A 23,047-nucleotide genomic window follows, 5' to 3' on the forward strand; every position below is an offset into this window, starting at 1 on the left:
AGGAAGAGATGAGGCAGCAGGCTTCCCCAGCCCTACTTGTGGCATCCCCTGCAGCTATGGCAAGGCACCCTGCATTTAAATGTACCCACTAAAATCTGATGAACTCAACCCAGACTCACCAACAGTGTAGAACACATGTAATCCCTAGCTCCCCCTCCCCCAAAATCAATCATGTGATGTGGCTGAATATTCTAAGAAAGATAGCAGGCCATGAAATCTTAATTCCTCTTGACCTTCACAGCAAATTTTTAAATGCACTCCCTGAAGTGCTTTGTGATTTTAAATTCAAAAGTTGGCAAGAAAGATAAGCTATTAGCAGATACTCTCTTTGTGGGAAAGTGTCAGACATCTTGGGGTGTGTGTGTGTGTGTGTGTGTGTGTGTATGTTGGGGGGTGTTTACAGATATGCTCTCCCTTTGGGAAAACCCCACATATAAACATTTTGATATTTGAATGCTTAGTTTCCCCTAAGAAGTTGTGGGGAGTAAAGGGTGGGAAATTTGGAGGGTGAAAAGTAGAAATGGGCAAAAGTCAAATTTGGGAGTTTCATGAACTGAAGCTTACTTGGGAAACAAATAAAACAGCCCACAAATTGTAAGGTGTATCAACTGGAAAATGATCATTTCATTAAAAAATTTCTTTCTGATTATGCAAAGTAAGGCTACAGATGATAAACTTTTAAAGGATGATAATAATAAACATTGTTATTCAGTGCTGTTTTCCCTGGGCTCATTTTCCCTGAATTCCCTAATTTGAGATTCTCATTCACTGAGGTGCTATCTGTTGATTATGTGGACACGCATGGACCAAAGAAGAAAATGGCACTCTCTTGGACTTATATTTTAATTTTTAATTAAGGTTCAGATCCAAGTATGATCAGTGGTAGATCTGCTCTAATGTCTTTGAGGCAGTGGACCGATGGGATATGTGCTGATTTGCATATCCTTTTTAGTTATTATGGAAATACCCAGATCATTTAGGCAATAAACGGGCCAAGAAAATATGGCCCAAGGAAAAGTAAGACAGAATTCGAGGGCTGACAGAAGAAAACAGAAAGACGGACTCAGGTAGAGCTTGGAGAAGTGTGCCCTTATTTGTAAAATCAAGTCACTGCAAATAGGGGGCATTTACAAGTCCTCATGTGCGGGGTCTCATCCCATTCAGCACAGGATGAAATTTGCTAACTCCACCAGAAGAAGCTTAGAAAGAGTGAGTCTGTTTGGCTGTGACACTGGAGGTCTGGTGAGTGACTTCCAGAAATCCTAGGGAAGATGCGATAAAATATCTACCGGAAGATGTAGCCTGAGCCCTAAACACACTGCTTTCGCTCTTTCCCACAAACAAGGTGGAAATCCTGGACTTTCTGTGGCCTGCCAGTGAGAGGCAGAGGGTCAGCTAGGATCCCCTGTGCTGTCTCCAGACTCTGAAAGCAAGAAGAGCAAGCTTGAAGGGAAGAGAAGTCAACGTATTCATGTGTCTCTCAATTTGATGAATGTGGATGCTCCCTCTAGAGAACTAATTTTTGTGTATAATTAAACATGGAAATGATGTGTTTTCTAATCAACAGCCAATCATTCGGTGATACTCTGAATATCATTACCGGGAGGCTGTGATTTCCCTGCAAATTGCTTTTTCGGTTTCATTTTAAGACTCCATCTCATAAGACTACACTGACAGATTGAAAGGTAAGGACTAAGAAAGTTTAATCTAACTTACCACGAGCCCTCCAGGTAGGCGTTGAGGCCTTTGCGAATGACGTGGCCCAAGTAGCCATTTTTCTCGGCTACATGCTTTGTCCATCTGAAAAGGAAACAGAAGAGAAAATATACAAACTATGGCAAATTAAATAATTGCTTTTTACTTCGTATGATTTCAATAAATCCCACTTGGGGAATATTTTGCTTCTTAGAATTTTTATGGAGCAACAAACCAGAACTGAATGTTAAGAACATAAAGAAAGATACACTTTGAGAGCCTTGCATTCAATGCCCTTTCTAATGAATGCTTAGGAGTTGTCACTTTGGGGGAAAAAAGATGTGAAAAGTACCTAATGAAAAATGTCTACGAACATGGAAAAAGATAATCTTTATTAAGAGTTCTAGCAAGTTGATTTCAGAAGGACAGCTCTTCCTAAACAAAGACTCCAACAGAGACATTGCCAAAAAGATTAAATCAGTAGAGTACCTGATGGGTGTAGACATACCAAGAGGAGATTTAGACGATGGAAGGAGAATGTGGAGATTGAGTACATAGAAATGATAAATACACAAAGAGAGCTAAGCAGATAAATAACAATAAAAAATAATTATTATTCCATAGAAAACAAAAAGTTATGCAAGAAAGAAAGAGTAGTCACAGTATACTACATGGCTCAGCTGTGAATAGCGTTCAATTGTCATAATAATGTAAACCCTGATACCAATCCAACCAAACCAGTGATATATTTATGGGGAAGATGGGAGAGGTCAGGAAGCATGAACATGCAGGGTAGCAAGAGGTGGCAGAGTGAAAAAACTATATCTCTTTATCTTTCCCAGTGAGACTTCATTAGACAATGCCTATAATGAGTATAACAAGAAATAGTGGTTTAAGCATGTTATTTAGACATAGAGGCAAATAAAAAAGAAATAATTAAAAGATGAAAAGTGATTTATTCCAGGGAGCAGGAAATGGAGTGTGTGGGAGGGAGGCAGAGATTTCCTGTTTTTTCTTGTCAAATTATTACTTTTTTTTAATTAATTTTTTTTTTTTTTTTTTTTTTTGCGGTACACGGGCCTCTCACTGTTGTGGCCTCTCCCGTTGTGGAGCACAGGCTCCGGACGCGCAGGCTCAGCGGCCATGGCTCATGGGCCCAGCCGCTCCATGGCATGTGGTATCTTCCCGGACCGGGGCACGAACCCGTGTCCCCTGCATCGGCAGGCGGACTCTCAACCACTGCACCACTAGGGAAGCCCCTAAATTTTTGTTTTTAATTTTTGTCTTTTCAAATGACTTGGCTTTTTATGTGCATGTGTAACTGATTAAAATAAAGATGAATTTTTAAAAATGCAAGAAAGGGCTTCCCTGCTGGTGCAGTGGTTAAGAATCCGCCTGCCAATGCAGGGGACACGGGTTCGAGCCCTGGTCAAGGAAGATCCCACATGCCGCGGAGCAACTAAGCCCGTGTGCCACAACTGCTGAGCCCACGTGCCACAACTACTGAAGCCCACCCACTCTAGGGCCTGCATGCTGCAACTACTGAGCCCGCATGCCACAACTACTGAGCCTGCGTGGCGCAACTACTGAAGCCCGCGCGCCTAGAGCTTGTGCTCCGCAACAAGAGAAGCCACCGCAATGAGAAGCCCGCGCACCGCAACGAAGAGTAGCCCTCGCTTGCTGCAAATAGAGAAAGCCCGCGCACAGCAATGAAAACAGCGCAGCCTAAAATTAAAAAAATGTTTTTTTAATGTGGAAAAAAAGAATAAAAGAAAACTCTATTTTCTCAGGCATGGTGAATATAGTATTGAATATATGGCTTTCCCTTCATACGCAATATCTGGCAGGTTCTTACACAACAGCCTTCTCGGGATCTCGAGGGAATGTCTCCAGGTTGCCTGTGATATAGTAGAGAGAACACCACAAGGTTCCTTCTATGTGTCCGCCTTGTGCAGCCTTATGGAAATATTCACCAGCTAACGTCTGTAAAGAGATGAGCAAACGTCAGTCTCATTAGTGAGAAGTCCTTCTGGGCTGGTTTCATCAGAGCTAAGGTCCTGAGGCACTTAACGTCTGATATCATCACAGGTTTATAACTTCTAACATCTTTAAGAAAACCAAGTCAAGTTCCAGGAAGACAGCCAATCACAGAAGCTGGCCCCACTACATGATAACCTTGACCGCAGCTATTCTGTTAAGTTTACCCAATAAATAAGATAACAAGACACTACGAATATCATTATCACCTTATCAGATCCTCACATAACCCCTGCCAGCCAGACAGAAGACAGCATCGAAAGTCACACCAGGTGAAACTTCAGGCATTTGCTTCCCTAACCTTGCTTAATACCTTTTTTCAAACTCAGACACAAAAACTTCATTTCCAGTAGGAAGGTGAGAATTAGAATATGACAATAAAAAAATCCATTCTGGCAGATGTGTGGGAGGGCTAAAAGACATTTGCAATGCATAAAAATATACAGCTTCCTAGTAGTCAGAGAGAGGTGGAGGGAAAAAAGAAAACAAACGCTTAGACAGGTATACATTCCACTGATTCCTATTATTTTTCCCAGGCAGTTAACTGCCATTTTTAAGTATGGGCTTTGGAGTCAGACAGGCCTGGGTTCAAATCCCAGCTCTGCTGCTTACTAGCTGCGTGACCTTGGGCATGTTAGTTAATCTCTCCAACTAAGAGAATGACTCAATTTCTGCAACTGAAAAATGTGGCTTCTGATAGTAGCTAGCATGAAAGTATGGTGTGAGGATTAAATGAGATAACATGTATTTGAGGCTTGGCATGGCGCTTCACAAAAAATTTTTTTTCTGATTCCCGACCCCCAACTCTGCTGCTAGAGCTAGCCCATCCCATTAAGTGCTACCTTTTCTTCCAATCTCAATAAATGCCAAACACTCAGGAGTCATCCCGACTCCTCTCCCTGACTCACACCTCACATCCAATCATCGTCAAATCCTGATGCCTTGACCTTCAAAATATACCCAGAATCTAGTCACATCTCAGCACCTCTTCTGATATTGCCCATCCTTTCTCACTTGGATTCAATGCATTAACCCCCTTGTTCTTGCTCTGGTCTCCTTCAAGCCCAGTCTCCACCAGGATCCAGGAGGAACCTGTGAAAACACAGCGTCTCCCCGCCCTGTTCAGAGCCGTCCCATCTTGCTCAGCGTAGCTGCCTCCTTGACCTGATTTTCCACCTCCTCGTGCCTTTCTTGCTCTCTGATCCTGACAGTTTAGCCTCCCTGCTATCCCTGAAGCACACCAAACCTGCTTTCCTCTCTGGGCTTTTGCCCTGGCTATTCCCTCTTTCTGGGCTGTTCTCCCAGACATTCACAAGACTCCTTTAGGAGTTTGTACAGTGTCACATTATCAGAGAGACCTTCTCTGATCTCCCTTATAAAATAGCATCCCCCAATCTCTACCCTCTCGGTCCCCCTTATCCTGCTTTATTTCTCCCTATAACACTTATCCCACCTGCCCTCATACTATATATTTGTTTGTTTATTATCTTTCTGCTCCACTGGAATGTAAACTTCCCCAAAGCAGGGACTGTTTTGTCTGCTGCCGTATCCCCACTGCCTGGGAAGAGTGCCTGGCATAGGGTGGGCATTCAATTAATGTGTTGAATGTAATGGTGCTCAGATTATTATTACCATCATCAATATTATTATTAATAATAACAAGGGGTTTCCATTTCACATGGGGACCAGGTCTTGACTCCACTTAAGTGTATGACTCTAAGTTATGAAACCTTTCAGAGCCTCAGTTGCTTACTCTGTTAAATGGTTGTAATAACAGTAACTATCCCAGAGGGTAGTTAGGATGACATGGGATGGCACACAGAAAGTGTCTGTGAGTGTCTGGCCTAGAGGAAGTGTTCGGCAAACACTGAAGATTGTTATTGTTATTTACATTACCATTAAATCTGGTCTCATACCAGGCAACCCTATTTGGACCCAGTTTTCTTTGCTTCCAGTAAGATCAGTCATCAGTCTCTGCACCATCTCTCTCTCATTGTCACCTTGCATCATCTCCCTCTCCTCTCCCCAGCTTAGGCTTCCTCCTCCATGAAGCCTTTCTGACTGCTTTGGCCTTCACTATTTCCCCTTTCCAGAACTGTTTGGGTCACAGCAATTAGCACACACTTGGCGTTTGGCTAACGCCAGCCTTTGCTCTTCACCATCTTGTCTTCCTAACTGTGCACTTGAGTTCCTCAAGATCACGGTCTGCGTCTTGGGTGGTGTCTGCACCACCCATGGGGCCTTGTCTGGGCTGGGCATACAGTACACCTGCTTCATGACTAAGTGACTGACCAGCTGCGCAGCTGGTCTCAAGTCTTACTCACTTGATTCCTTCCAGGAACTCCTGGGAAAATGCCATCCAAGTACAGGACTCCAAGATTGTACGATGCATCTGGGTTCCCCATTTCTTCTGCTTTTAACCAGTACTTAGCCGCTTTGGCATAATTTTTCTTGAACTTGTGGTAATACCATCCCAGGCCATTGACTGCCTGATGCAATCCCTGGATTTTAGAACGACAAGAAAGGAATTCCTTTTTTAAAAAAAAAACAAAAACAAAACCAAACCCAGAGAGAATCAACTGTTGTGAAAGTATTCTGCCTGAGTCTGAAAAAAACCTTTCCTGTCTCTTTTTTGGGGGCAGATGGCATTAAAGAAAAGTTAAGTGCTGGAAAACATGAGGCTGCCTCAGCGCCTTCCCAGGAGGATTTCACCGAGCTGCTGCTGGGATTTCTGCCTTCCAGCTCAGCAGTGATGCTGGCCCCCAAATCATCTCTCAGCCCCTATGGGCTCTTATGCAATGCCCTCATCTACAGAAGGCCTCTTACTGCCCTGCAGTATCAACAATGCCCTTGAAATTCATGACCGCTCAACTGTGACAGGAGGCCGGAAACCTGCCCTGGCTGGGATGATTTCTAGGTGACCTGCCTGCCTATCTTTTGATTACTCTGCCCTGAACACCAACAAATCCTCTGTGGGAAGCAGCCGCAATGGCCTACTTGTAAAGCACAGGTGCTGTGGGACTGCTTGGCATCCCAGCTCCGACAGGTAGGGTCTGGTTGGGGCTGAGGCAGAGGGGAGTGGGGTGGTCTCAGAACTGTGTCTAAATTGGGACTGTACCACAGAAGGCCTGGTTCATGTGAGTCTAGTCTTAAGCCTCCTTGTTCTTGCTGATTCATGCTCTCAGGGCCCTGCCTCTGCTCTCCCCAGATGCTCCCACCTGCTCCAGTCTGGCTGATGAAGGCTCAGGAGCCCTGCAGGGGTGTAAGTGTGCAAACCTGGGCATTCGGTGCTCTCATTCCCCCTTTCCTGCCAGATCCACAAGACCATGGACAAGCAGGGGAGAAAAGGACTGGAGAAGCAAACAGTGAGTGCCCTTGCATCTGGGAGACAGGTTAAGTTAGGGTCCAAGTGTGGAACCAAATCTCTTTTGCCTCCCCTTTCAGAAGTGAAGGACAGGTATCCCTCAATAATGGATGCCAAGATACCAGCCTGCAGCCTTTTCAGTCTGCAACAACTCCTAAAATGCTCTACCTCCTACTTTTCACGTTGGACTCCAGGTGCCAGGAAGACCAGGAGAAAGAAACTGACAAGGCCCATTAGAACAGATGCTCCATGAGGGCAGGGATCTTTGTTTTGTATTCCAAGCACCTATGTTAGTACTTGGCGTAGAGTAAGTGCTCAATAAATACTTGGCCAATGAATGAAAGCCATCTTTTGAATGCCTATGACACACAAAACAGAATCCAAATCCTACACCCTGAGGATCAAGAGTAGGGTTCAGATTCGTAGGCCCTCAAGATAGTCAACACTTGGGATGGTGTCAGGGCCGAGGATCAGTCATAGAGGCATTCTTCTTGAGCCTTGCATGGTACCAGATGCAAGGCGGCCTCCTGAGAATTTGCAGGATGAATGCATTTCCGTGAAGTAATAGACCACATCATATATAGTGGCAATAACCAGCTTTGGAATAAGTGTACGGAATACATATCAAAATGGCTTGTGCAATGCTCACCTCCAGACACACTGGTTTATTCAAAGGTACCTGTCATCACTCAAAACATTCCCAGAATGTCCTTTAGAAATTGTATTTGGACCCAGATCAGGAGCACCACAAGAAATCTTGTTTTATTTCTTAACGCTTACACCTTATTCCGGACATTTCCAGCTGTATCCAAGTGACTTTTAGCTAATTCCAAAAATCAAACTCTATGCTTCACCAAGTGCCTGACAAAGAGGAAGGGCTTAATAACTCCCTGCAGAATGAATGGGTGAGAATCATGTAATGCTTTTAAGAATGCGAGTATTCCAGGCCATAAAACTGCATTTCCTCCAATATTCATCTCAGCTCTGCCAAAACTACATTCAGAATAAAGCACCTTAGACAACAATTCACCACTAGCATGCTAAAGAGATGCAAATTTCACACCTGCCAGGAATCCCCATTACTTCCCCATTTTAGGATGCTCTGGAACCATGCCCTCAATGACCACCATTAAGCTGCTTTTCTATTTCTGCTCTATAGTCTGTGTCAGGGTCAGGAGCTGGCATGCGCTTCAGTGGTTCCCTTCTCCTGGGTCACATGTCCTCTAGAAACCACACAGGTGGAGAAAAAGCCTCTTGGCATTCTTACTCCATGCTCCAACTTCCTGTTCTACAGAAAAAAAGACACTCTGAGCTCCCTAAAGAAAGGGAATTGAGGAAGAAAAAATGGCATGGTTACTTCAGGAGTCTTTGTTGATAGGGCAAATATTATCAGCCTTGGGGAGGGAGGCACATTCAAGAGCCTGAAGGGCTATAAAGGGCCCTGTCAAGGTTGTAAAATTACGGTTTCTACCAATCCGTTTATTTGCAAATCTGTATGCAAGCACATGTGAGTGTGCACGTGTGGATGTGCATGCATTGGGGGTTTGCACACAGGGATATGTATGCATGCATGCCTGTGTGCATGCGTGTGCGTGTGTGTGTGTGTGTCCCCTCACAGGTGATATTATAACCTCCATTCTGTAGTGCAATATTTAAAGTAGTTGGCTTGAAGACAACTTTGAAGAGTAAATAGTGACAAAAGGAAAATAATTCCTAAACTCGGCAATAAACTTGATAAACAGCCCCTTTGTTAAAGCACGGAGAAGCAAATGAGCATTGGACACAACAGGGTTAAACTTAGAGGATTCAGGCTTTAGGTTTTCCTAATTCAATGGCATTTATACCCATTCAGTTTCAAAGAGCCCCCCTGCTGCTGCTTGTTATTAGGGCAGCCCTTGATTATAATTTTAGCCTTCAAACAAAATCGGTCTGAATTCTATTGACTGGAAAGTGAGTTTGGCTTTCGAATTTTGCCGTCCTCACTGTGCAGGTTTCTGTATATGTTGTAGCTCAAAAATGACTAATCACTGCAATGCCAGCGACCCCTCCCTCCCCACTGCATTTCTACCTTCTTCAGAAGGCTGGCCATTCACTCTCCTCGACTTAAGAGTATGGGTGTGTGTGGCGGAAATGTTTCCCTCTGACAATATGCACAAGTGTTACCTTGGAAGCTGCTTTCTTCATCAGCTGTAAGGCAAGCCGTCTGTTCTTTTTTACTCCTTGACCCTAAACAATGATAAACAGCAATGATCACGAAGAAAATAAACGCAGAGTTGCACGCAAAACCATCACACCCATCTGTCAGTGTTCAATAGAAGATACTAAAGCCCAAGCCTTCTCAATTAAAAATCTAATCTTGAAGATTTCTATATACAGAGCTGTTACATCATCATCATCATCATCATTATTTTGCATAGATTTGTAGAAGAGAGGCAATAAACCTCACCCTCCCAGCTTAGCATCCATAAAATTCCCCCATTGATGGTCCAGGGAATCACATTCCCGTCAATCCGCAGGTGCTGTTGGGAGAAGCCATGAAAAAGGTTAACTGAGTCTGGTCATCCTGGTTGTGTTTCTCTGGGGATTGCCTAATATGCGAGCAGACAGAGCACTTTATCTGCATCGGACAGTCAAGAGTTATTAGCCTGTCATTTGCAACCTTCCAGCGTCCTCGTGGGAGTCCCCAAGGTGGAGCACTGTGGCTTCAGAAACAGCTCGAGAGCCAGTGGTGAGGGAGACAGGACCCCTTAGAATCTGTTCCCTCAGACGCTACCAAACTGACAAGCTTCCTCTAGCAAAATCAAGTTTTTCCAGCAGAGGTGGTTTGTGCATCACAGAGAGAGATGTGGCCTTGGAGTTCTTGTTACAAGAGCAGAACTCCGTGGGACCATGCTGGGGTGTCTGCAGGACCACATGGGAAAATGGTGGGTGTGAGGGTGGAGCGGGGTGTGGGGGGGTGACCCTGAGGGCTCTCTCAACATAGCGCTGACCATGCACATGGCAAGTGAGAAGAGCCGGATGAAAACCCTGATGCTTCCAAGCTCACTTAGAGTCTGTTATTGACCTACACAGCCCATGGAGTCCTCCTGGTCTCAGACTCAGCGCTTGACAGGGTCACATGTGATATAATGTTAGAGGGCTTTGCAATGAATACAGCTATTAACTCTATTTAAATTCTTAGCTCTACAGTAAATGAAGAGAGCACTAGCAAACATTCCTGTGTTAACTAACGTGGGCCAAGAACTCTCCTGCCATATCAAATCCTCCCAACCCCAGCTGGGGTGCTGCTATCATTCTCATCAGAGAAACTTGCCCAGAATCACATAGTGAGCAAGGAGTAGAGGCAGGATGTGAACCCAGGCTCCAGAGTCCAAGTTTATAACTGCCATGCTGTATTTTCTCCTATATATTTAAATTCCCATGCTGAGAAAGTATAATGATCTGTAACCTCCTTACAGGATACAGAAAACATGCTGCAGAATCTGTCTTTGTAGTTTTCCAGGACCCAAAATAAAACTGTGAATCCAAATAAAGGTTAAATTACATACAATGAGTTTCTACTTGATTTTAACTTACCTATTTCATAAAACCGATGAGCTGAAGCAAAGTGGAAGATGAAAATATTTTTCAGAAGTGCACCATTACTTCGTTTAATTAGAGAGGGAGAGGAAAGACAAAAGGACATGAAGGCTGTTTGTAGTAACTGGATGGAAGCAATGAGACAAGCTTTTTGGATTTCGGGGAAAGCAACAGAACGACCAGGATGACGAAATGTCAGAACCTGGTTGCACTCAAAGTTTTTCTCCAACTTCTTTGTTTTCAAGGAATAAAACTGGGGCCCAGAGGGGTTGACTTACCCAAAACCTCACAGTTAGATCTGCAACCAGAACTCAGATACTCTGAGTTCTAGGCCAGGGATTTTCCAGTGTAATTATATAATCAGAAGTGGGGTGAGTTCTTGCACAAAGACTACACACTATGCACAAGTCTGAGTAGTACTGGAAGTTGTAAAGTGAGAGAAGTATAAAGTCGTGATGCATAGCAAGTGCTCAATAACTTCATCCACTGAATGAATCCATGGAGGACAGTTGCTGCAGTAAAAGTCCAAGCTCCATCCTCATGTGGATGTGAAATGGGATGTATCTGACCATCTTGGACAAACTATAGCTGTCATCATGGCGCCATCTTTGAATACAATAAGCCGAACATCCACACAAGACAACAAGCCGAGAGCATGTTGCCATTCTTCATGTTTGGAAAGTTCATTTTTTTGTATGGGTTTTTTTTACATTGAAAATACTTAAAGACACCTTTGGCCAGAGGTAAAAATCTGCCTTGAGATGTAGATAAAGGGCTTCCTTCCTCCCGCTCAGAGATAACTTAGAATGCAGGAAAACCAAAAAAGCTTTAAGGTTTGGGAAATCAGACCCTGAAGAAACATCCTGTCACCTCCCATATCATTTATTTATATATTTTGCTTTCCCTCTAGATTTCAAGCTCCTGGTGGGCAGAAGTAATGTCTGAGTCATGCCTTTTCTTCTCTGTACTTTGGGCAGTGGCCAGCTCCAACTCTGGTGGACTGGTGCCTCTCCTCTGTGCCTGTCTCAGTCCTCTGTCTTGCCCACGAGTATCTGAGACCCCTGAGGTCAAGGATGAGGCTCATGCATCCATATGTCCCTCCATCTAGCACAGAGTCTGGCATTTTGTCAACCCAGAATGGGTGTTTATTATATAAATATACGAATGCATTGGCATATAGCTAAGAGTCAAACCATTTCTATGTTGATTTAACGACTACAAAGAAAAAGTCTGGGCTCTAAACTTGGAAACCGTAACAACCAATAGGTTTTTAAGACTTGGAGGGCCAGAAAGGTAGCAAGAGTCATGGTTGTTAATTAGTGAGTGGCCACAGCTGTGGTTCTGGAGATGAGCCCAGCCACGTGTATCCACGTCCTTGTTTGAAGACACTCGCTCTTTGTGGGCAGCTGCCTCCATTGGGTCTGGACATAGGGACCAAGGGTTTCCTTACTAGAGCCAACAGCTTTCCCAAGATTGGTGAATTGATGTCTCTGCATTCAGGGATGAAGAGCATCCCAGTCCCAGGTCTGAAACACACCAGTTGTTCAACCTTGGGCAAGTTACAAACCCTTTCTGAGCCTCTGTCTCCACACATATGAACAGCTATCATAATACACCGTGATACCTACCTTGCAAAGTTGTCTCGAGGATTGAATGTGTTAATACATGTACATCAGGTAATAAGCACTGCATCAATCAATGTGAAATATTATTATTTTGTAAAGCATTTTACAGTTCTTGGAGCCCCTTCCTTAGGTTATTTCACTCCATCTGTGGTCATTACCAGTGTCTCATGAGATCGGATAAGTCCAAGGATGCAGCTAATCGTTGCAGAGGAGAGATTTGAACTCCATCCTCTATCTCCTGGGCTAATGCACTTCCCATCCGTCCCACTGCTCTCCTGTTGGCTTAAAACCAAGATCTTTGTATCGATCAATGGGACTGTTGGGATCCAGCCCAAACATGCACTTGGTCTTAGCTATAATTCAATGATAACTCTGCCTGATAGAGAACTTGCAGCACCTTTGGGGCTGCTGGCCGTGTACCAATCTGTAAAATATGGGTGCCTGCTCCAGAATGTCAGTTCTTGCAAAAGCAGAGAGAATCCAGGTGTCAAACCTAAGACAAATGATTAAAAACGAGACCAGGGAACTGCTTCTGACTTTGCCTTTTCATACCCCTTTCCATCCAGACTGACAGAAGCATGTCCTAAGGTTCTTCAGTTACAGGCTCCCTGATTCACTGCATGCCTACAGGAAACCACTTGGGAAGTCTGATAGAAATTGTGCAATTTCGGCACAAACTGAGTGATTCTTACCTTAAATAACACGATGGCATAGTCGTATATTAACGCGGGGTCCTCAGTCTCCAGGGCACCCTTGGCGTACCACTCAATAGCCGCTTCTGGGTTCTTGGCCACGCCTTGCTGGCCCCAGAACAGCATCTGGGCCAACCGTTGCTTCAAGAGAATAGCAATTTAGAATAATGACTTTCCTGTGTTATGCTTAATAAACAAGACTTTAAAAAGGGGGGAAGGCAAACCTAGTTTACAATGTTTTTATATTGAGAACCAAGATTTAAGTAGACACATGTTATCTTCCTTCTGGGTACAAGAGCACTGAAGATGAACTGGTGTAAATACAAGTCATTAACACAAGTTGGAAATTGTGTGTGTGTATGTGGACAGGGTGTGTGTGTGTGTGTGGGTGTGTATGTGTGTGTGGTGTGTGTGTGGTGTATGTGGGTGGGGTGTGTGTGTATGTGTGTGGGGTGTGTATGTGTATGTGTGTGGGGTGTGTTTGTGTATGTGTATGTGTGTGGGGTGTGTGTGTGGGGTGTGTGTGGGGTGTGTGTGGGGGGCGTGTGTGTGTATGTGTGGGGTGTGTGTGTGTGTGGGGGGGGTGTATGTGTGTGTGTATGTGTGGGGTGTATGTGTGTGGGGGGGTGTGGGGGGTGTCTGTGTGTGTATGTGGGTGGTGTGTGCATGTGTGTATGTGTGTGGGATATGTGTGTGTGTATGTGTGTGGGGTGTGTGTGTATGTGTGTGGGGTGTGTGTGGGGGTAGGGGTGGGTGGTGTGTGTGGGGTGTGTATGTATGTGTGTGGTGTGTGTGTGCGTGTGTGTTTATGTGGGTGGGGGGGTGTATCTGTGTGGGGTGTGTATGTGTGTGGTGTGTACGTTTGTGTGGGGGGTGGTGTGTGCATGTGTGTGTGGGGGGTGTGTGTATGTGTGTGTATGTGTATGTGTGTGGGGTGTGTTTGTGTATGTGTATGTGTGTGGGGTGTGTATGTGTGTGGTGTGTACGTTTGTGTGGGGGGTGGTGTGTGCATGTGTGTGTGGGGGGTGTGTGTGTATGTGTGTGTATGTGTATGTGTGTGGGGTGTGTTTGTGTATGTGTATGTGTGTGGGGTGTGTGTGTGTGGTGTGTGTGGGGTGTGTGTGTGGGGCGTGTGTGTGTATGTGTGTGGGGTGTGTGTGTGTGGGGGGGTGTATGTGTGTGGGGTATGTGTGTGGGGGGGTGTGGGGGGTGTCTGTGTGTGTATGTGGGTGGTGTGTGCATGTGTGTATGTGTGTGGGGTGTGTGTGGGGGTAGGGGTGGGTGGTGTGTGTGGGGTGCGTATGTATGTGTGTGGTGTGTGTGTGTGTGTGTGTGTGTTTATGTGGGTGGGGGGGTGTATCTGTGTGGGGTGTGTATGTGTGTGGTGTGTACGTTTGTGTGGGGGGTGGTGTGTGCATGTGTGTGTGGGGTGTGTGTGTGTGTATGTGTGTGGGGTGTGTGTGTGCATGTGTGTGTGGGGTGTGTGTGTGTGTATGTGTGTGGGGTGTGTGTGTGTATGTGTGGGGTGTGTGTGTGTGTGTGTGTGTGTATGTGAAGGAATCTATTGCGCCCAGGCCAGAGCTGATGGATCAACAACCACACTGTTTCCTCTCGTGAAATGCCCTCTCCTTGGGAGGTACTGTGCGTCCTCTTGGCGCAGTGAACAGCATGGAGGCCTGTGCACATCCATATCAGGGCCTCTCCCTACAGCACTATCCCAGCATCTGTCTACATGGCTGGCTCCACCATTAGACTCAGTCGAAGCTGGGGGTCTTTGGTGTAGGAATCTCAAGACATTATTTGTCTGCCCTTGTGCCCCCAGCTCCCACCCAGCAGAACTCAACAGAAACTCATAGAAGCAACGCAACAAAGATTTGCTGAATGAAGGAGGGAAGAAGTGTCTTTGTTAGGAATGTTCACACAAGCTCTGGAGCACTCATGAAATCTGGCAGCAGCATTTCCTGAACTATGCACTGGAATTCCTTCCTGAACTAGAAAGACTGCAGGCTGGGACAGAGCCCAAGACGGAGGCACAGGCAACATTGCTATCATTCTGGCCCCTTGTGGGCCCTGATTTTCTTTCCTTCTTTCTACTTCTCCTCTCATCTCCTTCTCTTCCATCCTCCACCCCCGAAAAGAAAACCTTATAACTTCCAGGAAAGCATCTTCTGAGATGCTAGGAAGACCTCTAAGGAGGGATGGGAGACCCGTTACTACAGGGTCTCTGAAGTGTTTGTTTGTCAATGCGTTCTTTGGTTTTCTTTCTCCTTCCCATCTCTGGTCTTCTGCCTGCTTGGCAGACCCAGAGCAGAGGCTCTTCCTGACACTGTGCTCACTGGGAACACAAAGCAAAAGCTAAATCCATCCTTAGGGAAGGAGGTTTCCTTCCTCCAGTGCAATCAGCCTTAGCTGGCTCCCACAAGGACTTTTCTTCATAGTGAAATCAGGGCAAGAAGTCAGATGGGGTGGGGGGGTCCTCCCAGCCCTCTGCCCTTTCTTGTACCTCTTACAGGTCTATCCAAAAGACAAAACATGTTCAAGTGACAAGGTCAATCCTTTTGGTCTTACATGCAACACAGAGTTTCTATTATTCCCCTAGCTGATTTTGTGGCCTTCTCGATGCCCACCTAATCTCTCCTGCACTCCAAGATGCTTCTTTTTATTTCTATCTGATGCACTAAAATGTCTGATGGTAGTCTTAGGACTGATCATAAATATCATGGCTCTCTCTCCTCTGGGTCCGGTTGGACTACATTTCCGGTTCACTCAAGTCAAGAGTGACCAGCTGACTTCCTTTGGCCGATGAAATGTGAGAAATGACTCGTGCCCCTTCTGAGCAGAAGCGTTAAGACTCAGCCTGTGATGTGTCGCAGCGTCATCCTGCGGCAATGGCTTTGGAAGCATGTTTTGGTGAAGCCTCTGTTAGCTTGGGCTCCTAGGGGACTATGAGAGCACAGCCCATGCCACCCCCATTGGACATGTAGTGAGAACAGCAGAGAACAACAGTACACTGGTGTTGTGTTAAGCCACTAGGTTTGGGATACTTTACTATCACGGTGTAACCTGGTCTGTCGTGGCTGAGAGACTTTCCAAAACTGTGGAATGCATTTTTACCTGAGCCGCCGCATTGCCTCGAGTAGCTTCATGCTTCAGCCACATGAAGACGTCTCCATCTTCTTTGGTTTGTACCTTGAGAACTTCATCATCTTTTAGTCTAATTGTCTCAACGTATGCCTAAAAGGGAAGGAAGGAAGAAAAGAAGGAGGGAAGGAAGGGAGGGAGGGAAGGAGGGGAGAAGAAGGGAGAATGAAAATATCTAAATGATATGGGCATGCAAAAGGCATGACATTGTTCTTAAAGCAGCAACTGCTCAAGTAAAAACCATATGAATAATTGAAATATGAGGTGTGTCCACAGAGCCATGAGATCAAATTCTTTTTTAAATGAATGGATCACATGTCCTATATCTAAATGGGTATTTTTGTTCCTATCAAAGTGTTTTCCTTCGGAGGACAAAATTTATCCCACTTCCTCTTCCATCTCTCAAGCTGGTTCAGAAGTCCACCTCTGTGCTGCTGATTGCAGAGTCAGATTACACGGCATCAAAAAAAAGTAAATCAATATTTTCTAAGTATAACCTTATTATTTTTTTATTCCAAAGTGTCAGTATCCTGCATGACTCAACCCTTTTTATTTAGCAGGCTCAGCCTCCGATATCTTTCGGCTATTTCAAAATGAAATCTACACTGAAAAGAGGAGGGCATATTAACTCTGAGGATGTGAGCAAGAATGTGCCAGAGGCTCTAAAGAGGAATCCAAGGGAAAGTTCACAAAATGTTTTGAATTTGCACACAGCCTCCCAGGTATCTGCCTCCTTTGAAGAAAATAAGGCTCGGGCTTCCCTGGTGGCGCAGTGGTTGAGAGTCCGCCTGCCGATGCAGGGGACACGGGTTCGTGCCCCGGTCTGGGAAGATCCCACGTGCCGCGGAGCGGCTGGGCCCGTGAGCCATGGCCGCTGGGCCTGTGCGTCCGGAGCCTGTGCTCCGCAACGGGAGAGGCCACAACAGTGAGAGGCCCACATAACGCAAAAAAAAAAAAAAAAAAAAAAAAAAAGAAAATAAGGCTCATTATTATTATTATTATTTTTTTTTGCGCTACGCAGGCCTCTCACTGTTGTGGCCTCTCCCGTTGAGGAGCACAGCCTCCGGACACGCAGGCCCAGCGGCCATGGCTCACGGGCCCAGCCGCTCCGCGGCATGTGGGATCCTCCCAGACTGGGGCACGAACCCGTGTACCCTGCATCGGCAGGCGGACTCTCAACCACTGCGCCACCAGGGAAGCCCCAAGACTCATTTTTATGTATAAATTTTGGCTGTTTATCCAAAAAATGGCCTTGTTGTTTGACAGTCTCCCCTTATACATGATGAACGGTCTAACAGTACCAGGAGCGCCTGGGAAGGGCTTCAAGGCCACAAGCAGATGGTGATAAAATTGAATCTGCATGCGTTTGGGAAGAAGCCTTAGAGAACAAGGAGCCAGGCCTGATTTCCCTGCTGACCCTTTCTGTTTGTCAGTGAAGAAAACGACTTGGATTCACAAGCACTAGCCTGTAGCCCATTCCTGAGAGGGTCACCCAGCTGTGGCCATGTGGAGCCAAAGGTCCCTCTCAGGGGCAGTAGCAGACAGACTTGGGGACAGAGCTAGGAACCCAGTGGTATCAATTCCTGCTGGATGTCTAACCTTGAGACGCCCCCCAGCAAACAGCAACAATTGGAATAATGATGCCCACCACCTTTGACTGAAACCAAGTATGTGCGGGGTGTTTAACAAATGTTTTTCTCATTTAATCCTCACAGCAGGGCTGTGGCCCAAATATCAGTGTCCTCAATTTATATGTAAAGAAACTGAAGCTCAGAAGGTGAAACCATGAACTCAAGGTCACGCTGTAGAGCTAGCCCTGGAAGCCAGGTTGGTCTGACTCCAAAGACAGGCTCTGATGGGCTCCCCCATGATGTCGCCCTCTAGCGGGAAGGCTCTGGAATCCTGGGCTGAAGCCCAGGCTGCTAGAACAATAGAATTCTCAGCTAGAAGTTTTTCGTTCAACTGGAGAGTTTGGGTGTTTTGATTTGGGGTTAATTTCCTTCTTTTCCTTATTTTGTTTCTTCTTCCTTAACTTTGTCATGGGACTTGAATGAAACACAGAACACGTGAAACCAGAGTTTCTATCCTGCAAGGATTTATACTCTTAGGTGTTTCTGCTACTCTCTGGCAGTGGTAAGATCATAATCACCAGCGAGAACTGTGTGCGGCGACCAACTGCTTGGTCCAGAATGACTCACTGAATCTTTGCAACCTTACAAGACATTCACCATCAATATCCCCATTTCACAGATGTGGAAACTGAGGCCCAGAAAGGTTAAGTAACTTACCTATGTTCTTCAAACTTTGGAATCAAACCCAGGCTGGCTGGCTGTGGGGTCCATAGTCCTCACCTAGCTGCACCACCCTGTGAATGACTCATGCATCTGGGAGAAGCAGATGGGGGCTGTTTCATTGTCTCCCCTTATACATAATGAACTCCATCTAACAGTGTCGTGAGAGGGGTCTTGGCAAAGGCCACGTTTGCAGGGCACCTGGGCAACCATGCATCACTCTGAAGAAGGAACTCTTTTGTCTTTTATCTCACTGTCTCCTGACCTAGCCCCTTCCTGCTTCCCTGGGTAGTACCATTGAGCTTTGCAGTAGGGCAGGGCCATTAAGAGCACAACTTTTCGCATCAGACCCAGTGGACATGAATTCTAACTCACCACTAACTACCTGTGGGCCTTGGGCCACTGACTTTATTTATTTGAGCCTTAGTTTCTATATCCATAAAAATGAAGCTTAGAATGGTATCTGCTACATCAAAAGCACTCCACCTATTAGCCATTATTTTTTATAGTGTGAAGAGTTAGTAACATCCAGGTTCAAATCTAGGCTGCATTGCTCATTTGCTGTGCAACTTTGGGCAAGTTCTTTGGCTACCCTGAGTCTCAGTTGCCCCATCTGTACAATGGGAACAATACTTGTACTGACCTCACAGAGTTGCATGAGGATTAAATGAGATTGTTTGTGAAGATCTTACCAGAGCATCTGGCATATGGGAAGCTCTCAGGAATGGTAACTCATCATTTTTTAGGTCTTTAGTTCATTCTATCATGTAAAGAGCTGATAGGAGTTTAGAATGTTAGCCCTCTTATTGGTATTTGCAGTTTTGTACAGCTCAAAGCCTTACACTGGGGGGATGAAGATCTATCTAAGAGAATTCGGTGCTTTTGAAGATGGAAGGGACAGATTTAAGGAGGGAGTGCTGGGGCTGGAAACATTTGAGAGCATCCACATTGTGTGCTGAGGTCCACTCAACACACATCATACGATTAATTTATACATGCTATAAGCTATGTGAGGTGCAGACAGTCATGGCAGTGTTTACAGGTGAAAAAGCTGTGCAGAGACAGAAAAGTGAGTGCGATTATCCAAGATTTTACACCCGGTGAATGCAGACCTGGGACCTGAACCAGGCAAACTGGCCCTGGAGCCACACCACAGCTGCCTGCCACACCTGGGCCGGTGGTTGTGTCTTCACAGCTCTGGGGTCCCCAGAGTGGCATCCAGCACCAGTCAGAGCCACGTGTCCAAGGCCTTCCATGAAAACCAACCATCTACGAAGACATCTGATGAAGGAACAACCCCTAAAAGGGAGCAGTGTTGGGTTGTTCATCATCAAACATTTTGAGACCAGGGAATGATGCCTCAGATGGGAAAGTGACCAATCCCAGAAGAAGCTTTAGTGTGGAGAAGGAACGGTGGGGACCATGGTGGGGGGCAGAGCTGGGGAGAAGCTGACAGGGACCCAGAGTCCCAGACTGACCTGTTCTGGAATCTTCTGTGCCTTCCCGGGGAGGTGGATTGCTTTTGTTGCTGTGTTGTAAAATCAACGTCTCTAGAATGAGCAGTTCATAGCCTATACCGTAGGGTTAAAACCAGCTGACCAGGTTAGAGGAGGTCCAATGTCCAGAGACTCTACAGTCCTCAGATGCCCCTGGACCCAGTGTCAGAGAAGGCATCACACTGTCCCACAGACCCTGACTCTTCATACGCTTTACTTCCTTTCTCTCTGCTCAGCCTATAGGCTGCAAGGGCAGTGTTCACATCATATCAGCTGTCTGCAATGAATCACAGGAAAGGCAGGATGGAGCGCAGAGCCGGGAGGGAGTAGGGAGGGCGAAGGATGTGGTGGAATTTGGACCTGGAGAGAAAAACCTCTCAGCGGCCCCCCATTTTCTGGAGCATCTGCATTCTCTCAAGTCGTGAACTATAACGCTCCAGCCAGTGCTCCTGGGAACTCAGGAGCAGGGCAATTTCAGAGCCTACACTTAAACCACTCCTTCCGTCAGGGCCTGTAGACACCACCATGAGGAACCTGCCTCTTCGGGTGTTTAAAATCAGCTATAGGGCTTCCCTGGTGGCGCAGTGGTTGAGAGTCCGCCTGCCGATGCAGGGGACACGGGTTCGTGCCCCGGTCCAGGAAGATCCCACATGCCGCAGAGCGGCTGGGCCCGTGAGCCATGGCCACTGAGCTTGCACGTCCGGAGCCTGTGCTCCGCGATGGGAGAAGCCACAACAGTGAGAGGCCCGGGTACAACAACAACAACAACAAAAATCAGCTATAATGTTTGGCTTCCAATGGGGGGGGTAAGTTTTCTTTGTTGAAATTTAACATTTTAGGGATTTTAAAGTAAGAATGGAGGCATATCAGGTGTAATGATGGAGAGACAGGGAAGCAAGTACCCAAGATTCCCCAAACGGGGTGTTCCTCATACAAAGGCGGTGCTGAATGCAAGAGGGGCAGAGTTGAAAGCCAAGTGCCTGGGTGCTTGCCCTCAACAATGAACCCTGGTTGCATCAAAAAGCACCAGAGAATCAAGGAGACGTGATCGCTTTGTGTTCATCACTGGATACTCAGCACTCTCATGCTGTCCACCATCCCATCAGTAAACAGTGAGTGCCAACTACATGTCAAGCACAGGGCTGGGCACTGGGGTCACCGACGTGAACAGACAAGGTGCCTGTCTCAGGGAGCTCACAGTCTACTGGGAGAGCTGGCTCCGAGACCTGTACACAGCACCCATCATAGAGCAATGGCGGGGATGTGCCCGGGTGCCATGGCGGCGCAGCAAAGGGAAGATCCAAGGAGGTGGTGGTGTCTGAGCCCAGCATCCTAGTAGGAGCGGGGGTCAGGAGGCAGGAAAAGGGGGTGGGAGTGGAGAAAGCAAACCAGGCAGAGGAGACTGAGCAGGGCCAGGAATTGTGGACAGCATGGTGTGACCAAAAGCTTGGCATTGCCAGGGTGGGCAGGCCAAACATGGAATCGCTGAGAGCTGAGGTTGGGGAAGCAGAGAGAAACCAGATCAAGGAACATCTCCTATGCCAAGTGATGAGCTGGACTTAGTGCTTCCGGGTCAGTACTTCTCAACGCTGACTGCACGTTACGCCCATCTGAGGAGCTATTTAAATACACACATGCACATAGACATATATACGCCTATTACATGCCTGGACCCTCCCTCTGTCACTTCAATAAGACTGTGGGGTGGAGCCTGTGCAGAGGTATTCTCTGAGTCCCCATGTGATTCTGATGTGCAGTCAGGTTGAGAACCTCCACTGTTGACTGCCCTCTTTGGCCTCCGTGGGAAGAAAATGGGAAGGGGCAAGACTGGCAACAGAAAGGCCAGTTAGGAGGTGAATTCATTTGCCAGGACTGCCATAACAAAACGCCACAAACTGCGTGGCTTAAACAACAGAAATTAATTTTCTCACACTTCTGGAGGCTGGAAGTCCAAGATCAAGATGGTGGCAGGTTTAGTTTCTTCTAAGGCCCCTTTCCTTAGCTGTGTCCTCACGTGGCTGTCCCCCTGTTTCATCTACGTCCCAATCTCCTCTTCTTGTAAGAACACCAGTCATACTGGAGTAGGGCCACTAATGACTCCATTTAACTTAATCCTCTCTTAAAGGTCCTAGCTCCAAATGCAGTGTCCCATTCTGAGGTACTGGGGGTGAGGGCTTCAACATATGAATTTAGGGGTCAATTCATTCCATAACTCAGAGTAGAACAGGAGGCTGTCAGAGTCACTCAGGGGAGAGATGATGAAGGAGAGCTGCATGTAACGCTGTTGGGGATTAGAGCTGGTAGGATGATGGGGGGATCAAAGGTGACTCCCCCGTTGCTGGCATGGACAATGGTGCCATTGGTTGAGGTGTCTGTGGGGAATAGAGAGGAGGAGGTGGTGTGTTCCCTTTGTGGTATGTTACGATTGCAGATGGGGGTTTTAAGAAAGACCTCAGCCTGAGAATAAGATGTGCATGTCATCCGTATGTGGAGGGCAGTTGAAACCAGGGATGTTGATGAGACCCCCTGCCCTCTAGAAGGTGTAGACAGAGAAGGCTGAGGACCAAACCTTTCAGAAGAGCAAATTCTGAGGTGTGAAGAGAATGAAAGGAATCCATTTGTGATTAAGCCACAAAAACAAACCAAAAATCAAAAAAAACTCTACCATCTTCTTTCTCTTTAACCTGAAGCAGAGTCCCCCTAAATCATAAAGAAGTGACATGAAGCAAGATTATGAATAAAGAAGATGAAGTTGATGGGAACCACGAGTTACATAAAAGAGAAAATGAAACAAGAATCAAGAAAGAAGTTACTGACGGATCCTTGGTTTGTTAATTAGGGGTCTGGCTTTCCATATCTCCTCATTTGTTATGTGCTGCTGGTGAATTAATAGATCTCTCAACAAAAGGACATTTAAATCAATGTATGACACCTGCTTAAATTCTCAAGAAACCATTAATTACACATTCTTAAGAAAATGAGCTATGATACAACTCTTCTAACTGTATAATTCCTATCTATGGCTCTTAATCACACGACTTTCCAGCTGCAAGATGGATCTTCTCTATTCATCTTCTCTGGTTCTGACCAATTAAACATTTTCTTTCATAATCATAAACACTTCATG

General features: G+C 46.0%; 1 protein-coding gene across 2 annotated transcripts in view; it reads right to left on the reverse strand.

Annotated features, from left to right (window-relative positions):
• SEL1L3 (SEL1L family member 3) overlaps nucleotides 1-23,047 on the reverse strand; it is a gene marked incomplete at both ends in the record, with an annotated part of 101,007 nt that overhangs the window by 20,900 nt on the left and 57,060 nt on the right. For both annotated transcript variants that reach the window (XM_079701660.1, XM_079701659.1), the window contains 6 exons: nucleotides 1,717-1,800; nucleotides 3,551-3,678; nucleotides 6,057-6,233; nucleotides 9,260-9,322; nucleotides 12,993-13,133; nucleotides 16,107-16,226. In XM_079701660.1, the coding sequence (XP_079557786.1) occupies nucleotides 1,717-1,800; nucleotides 3,551-3,678; nucleotides 6,057-6,233; nucleotides 9,260-9,322; nucleotides 12,993-13,133; nucleotides 16,107-16,226 (713 nt within the window). The remainder of the gene's footprint in view (nucleotides 1-1,716; nucleotides 1,801-3,550; nucleotides 3,679-6,056; nucleotides 6,234-9,259; nucleotides 9,323-12,992; nucleotides 13,134-16,106; nucleotides 16,227-23,047) is intronic.

This window comes from Hyperoodon ampullatus (assembly GCF_949752795.1).
Source record: "Hyperoodon ampullatus genome assembly, chromosome: 1".
NCBI lineage: Eukaryota > Metazoa > Chordata > Mammalia > Artiodactyla > Ziphiidae > Hyperoodon > Hyperoodon ampullatus.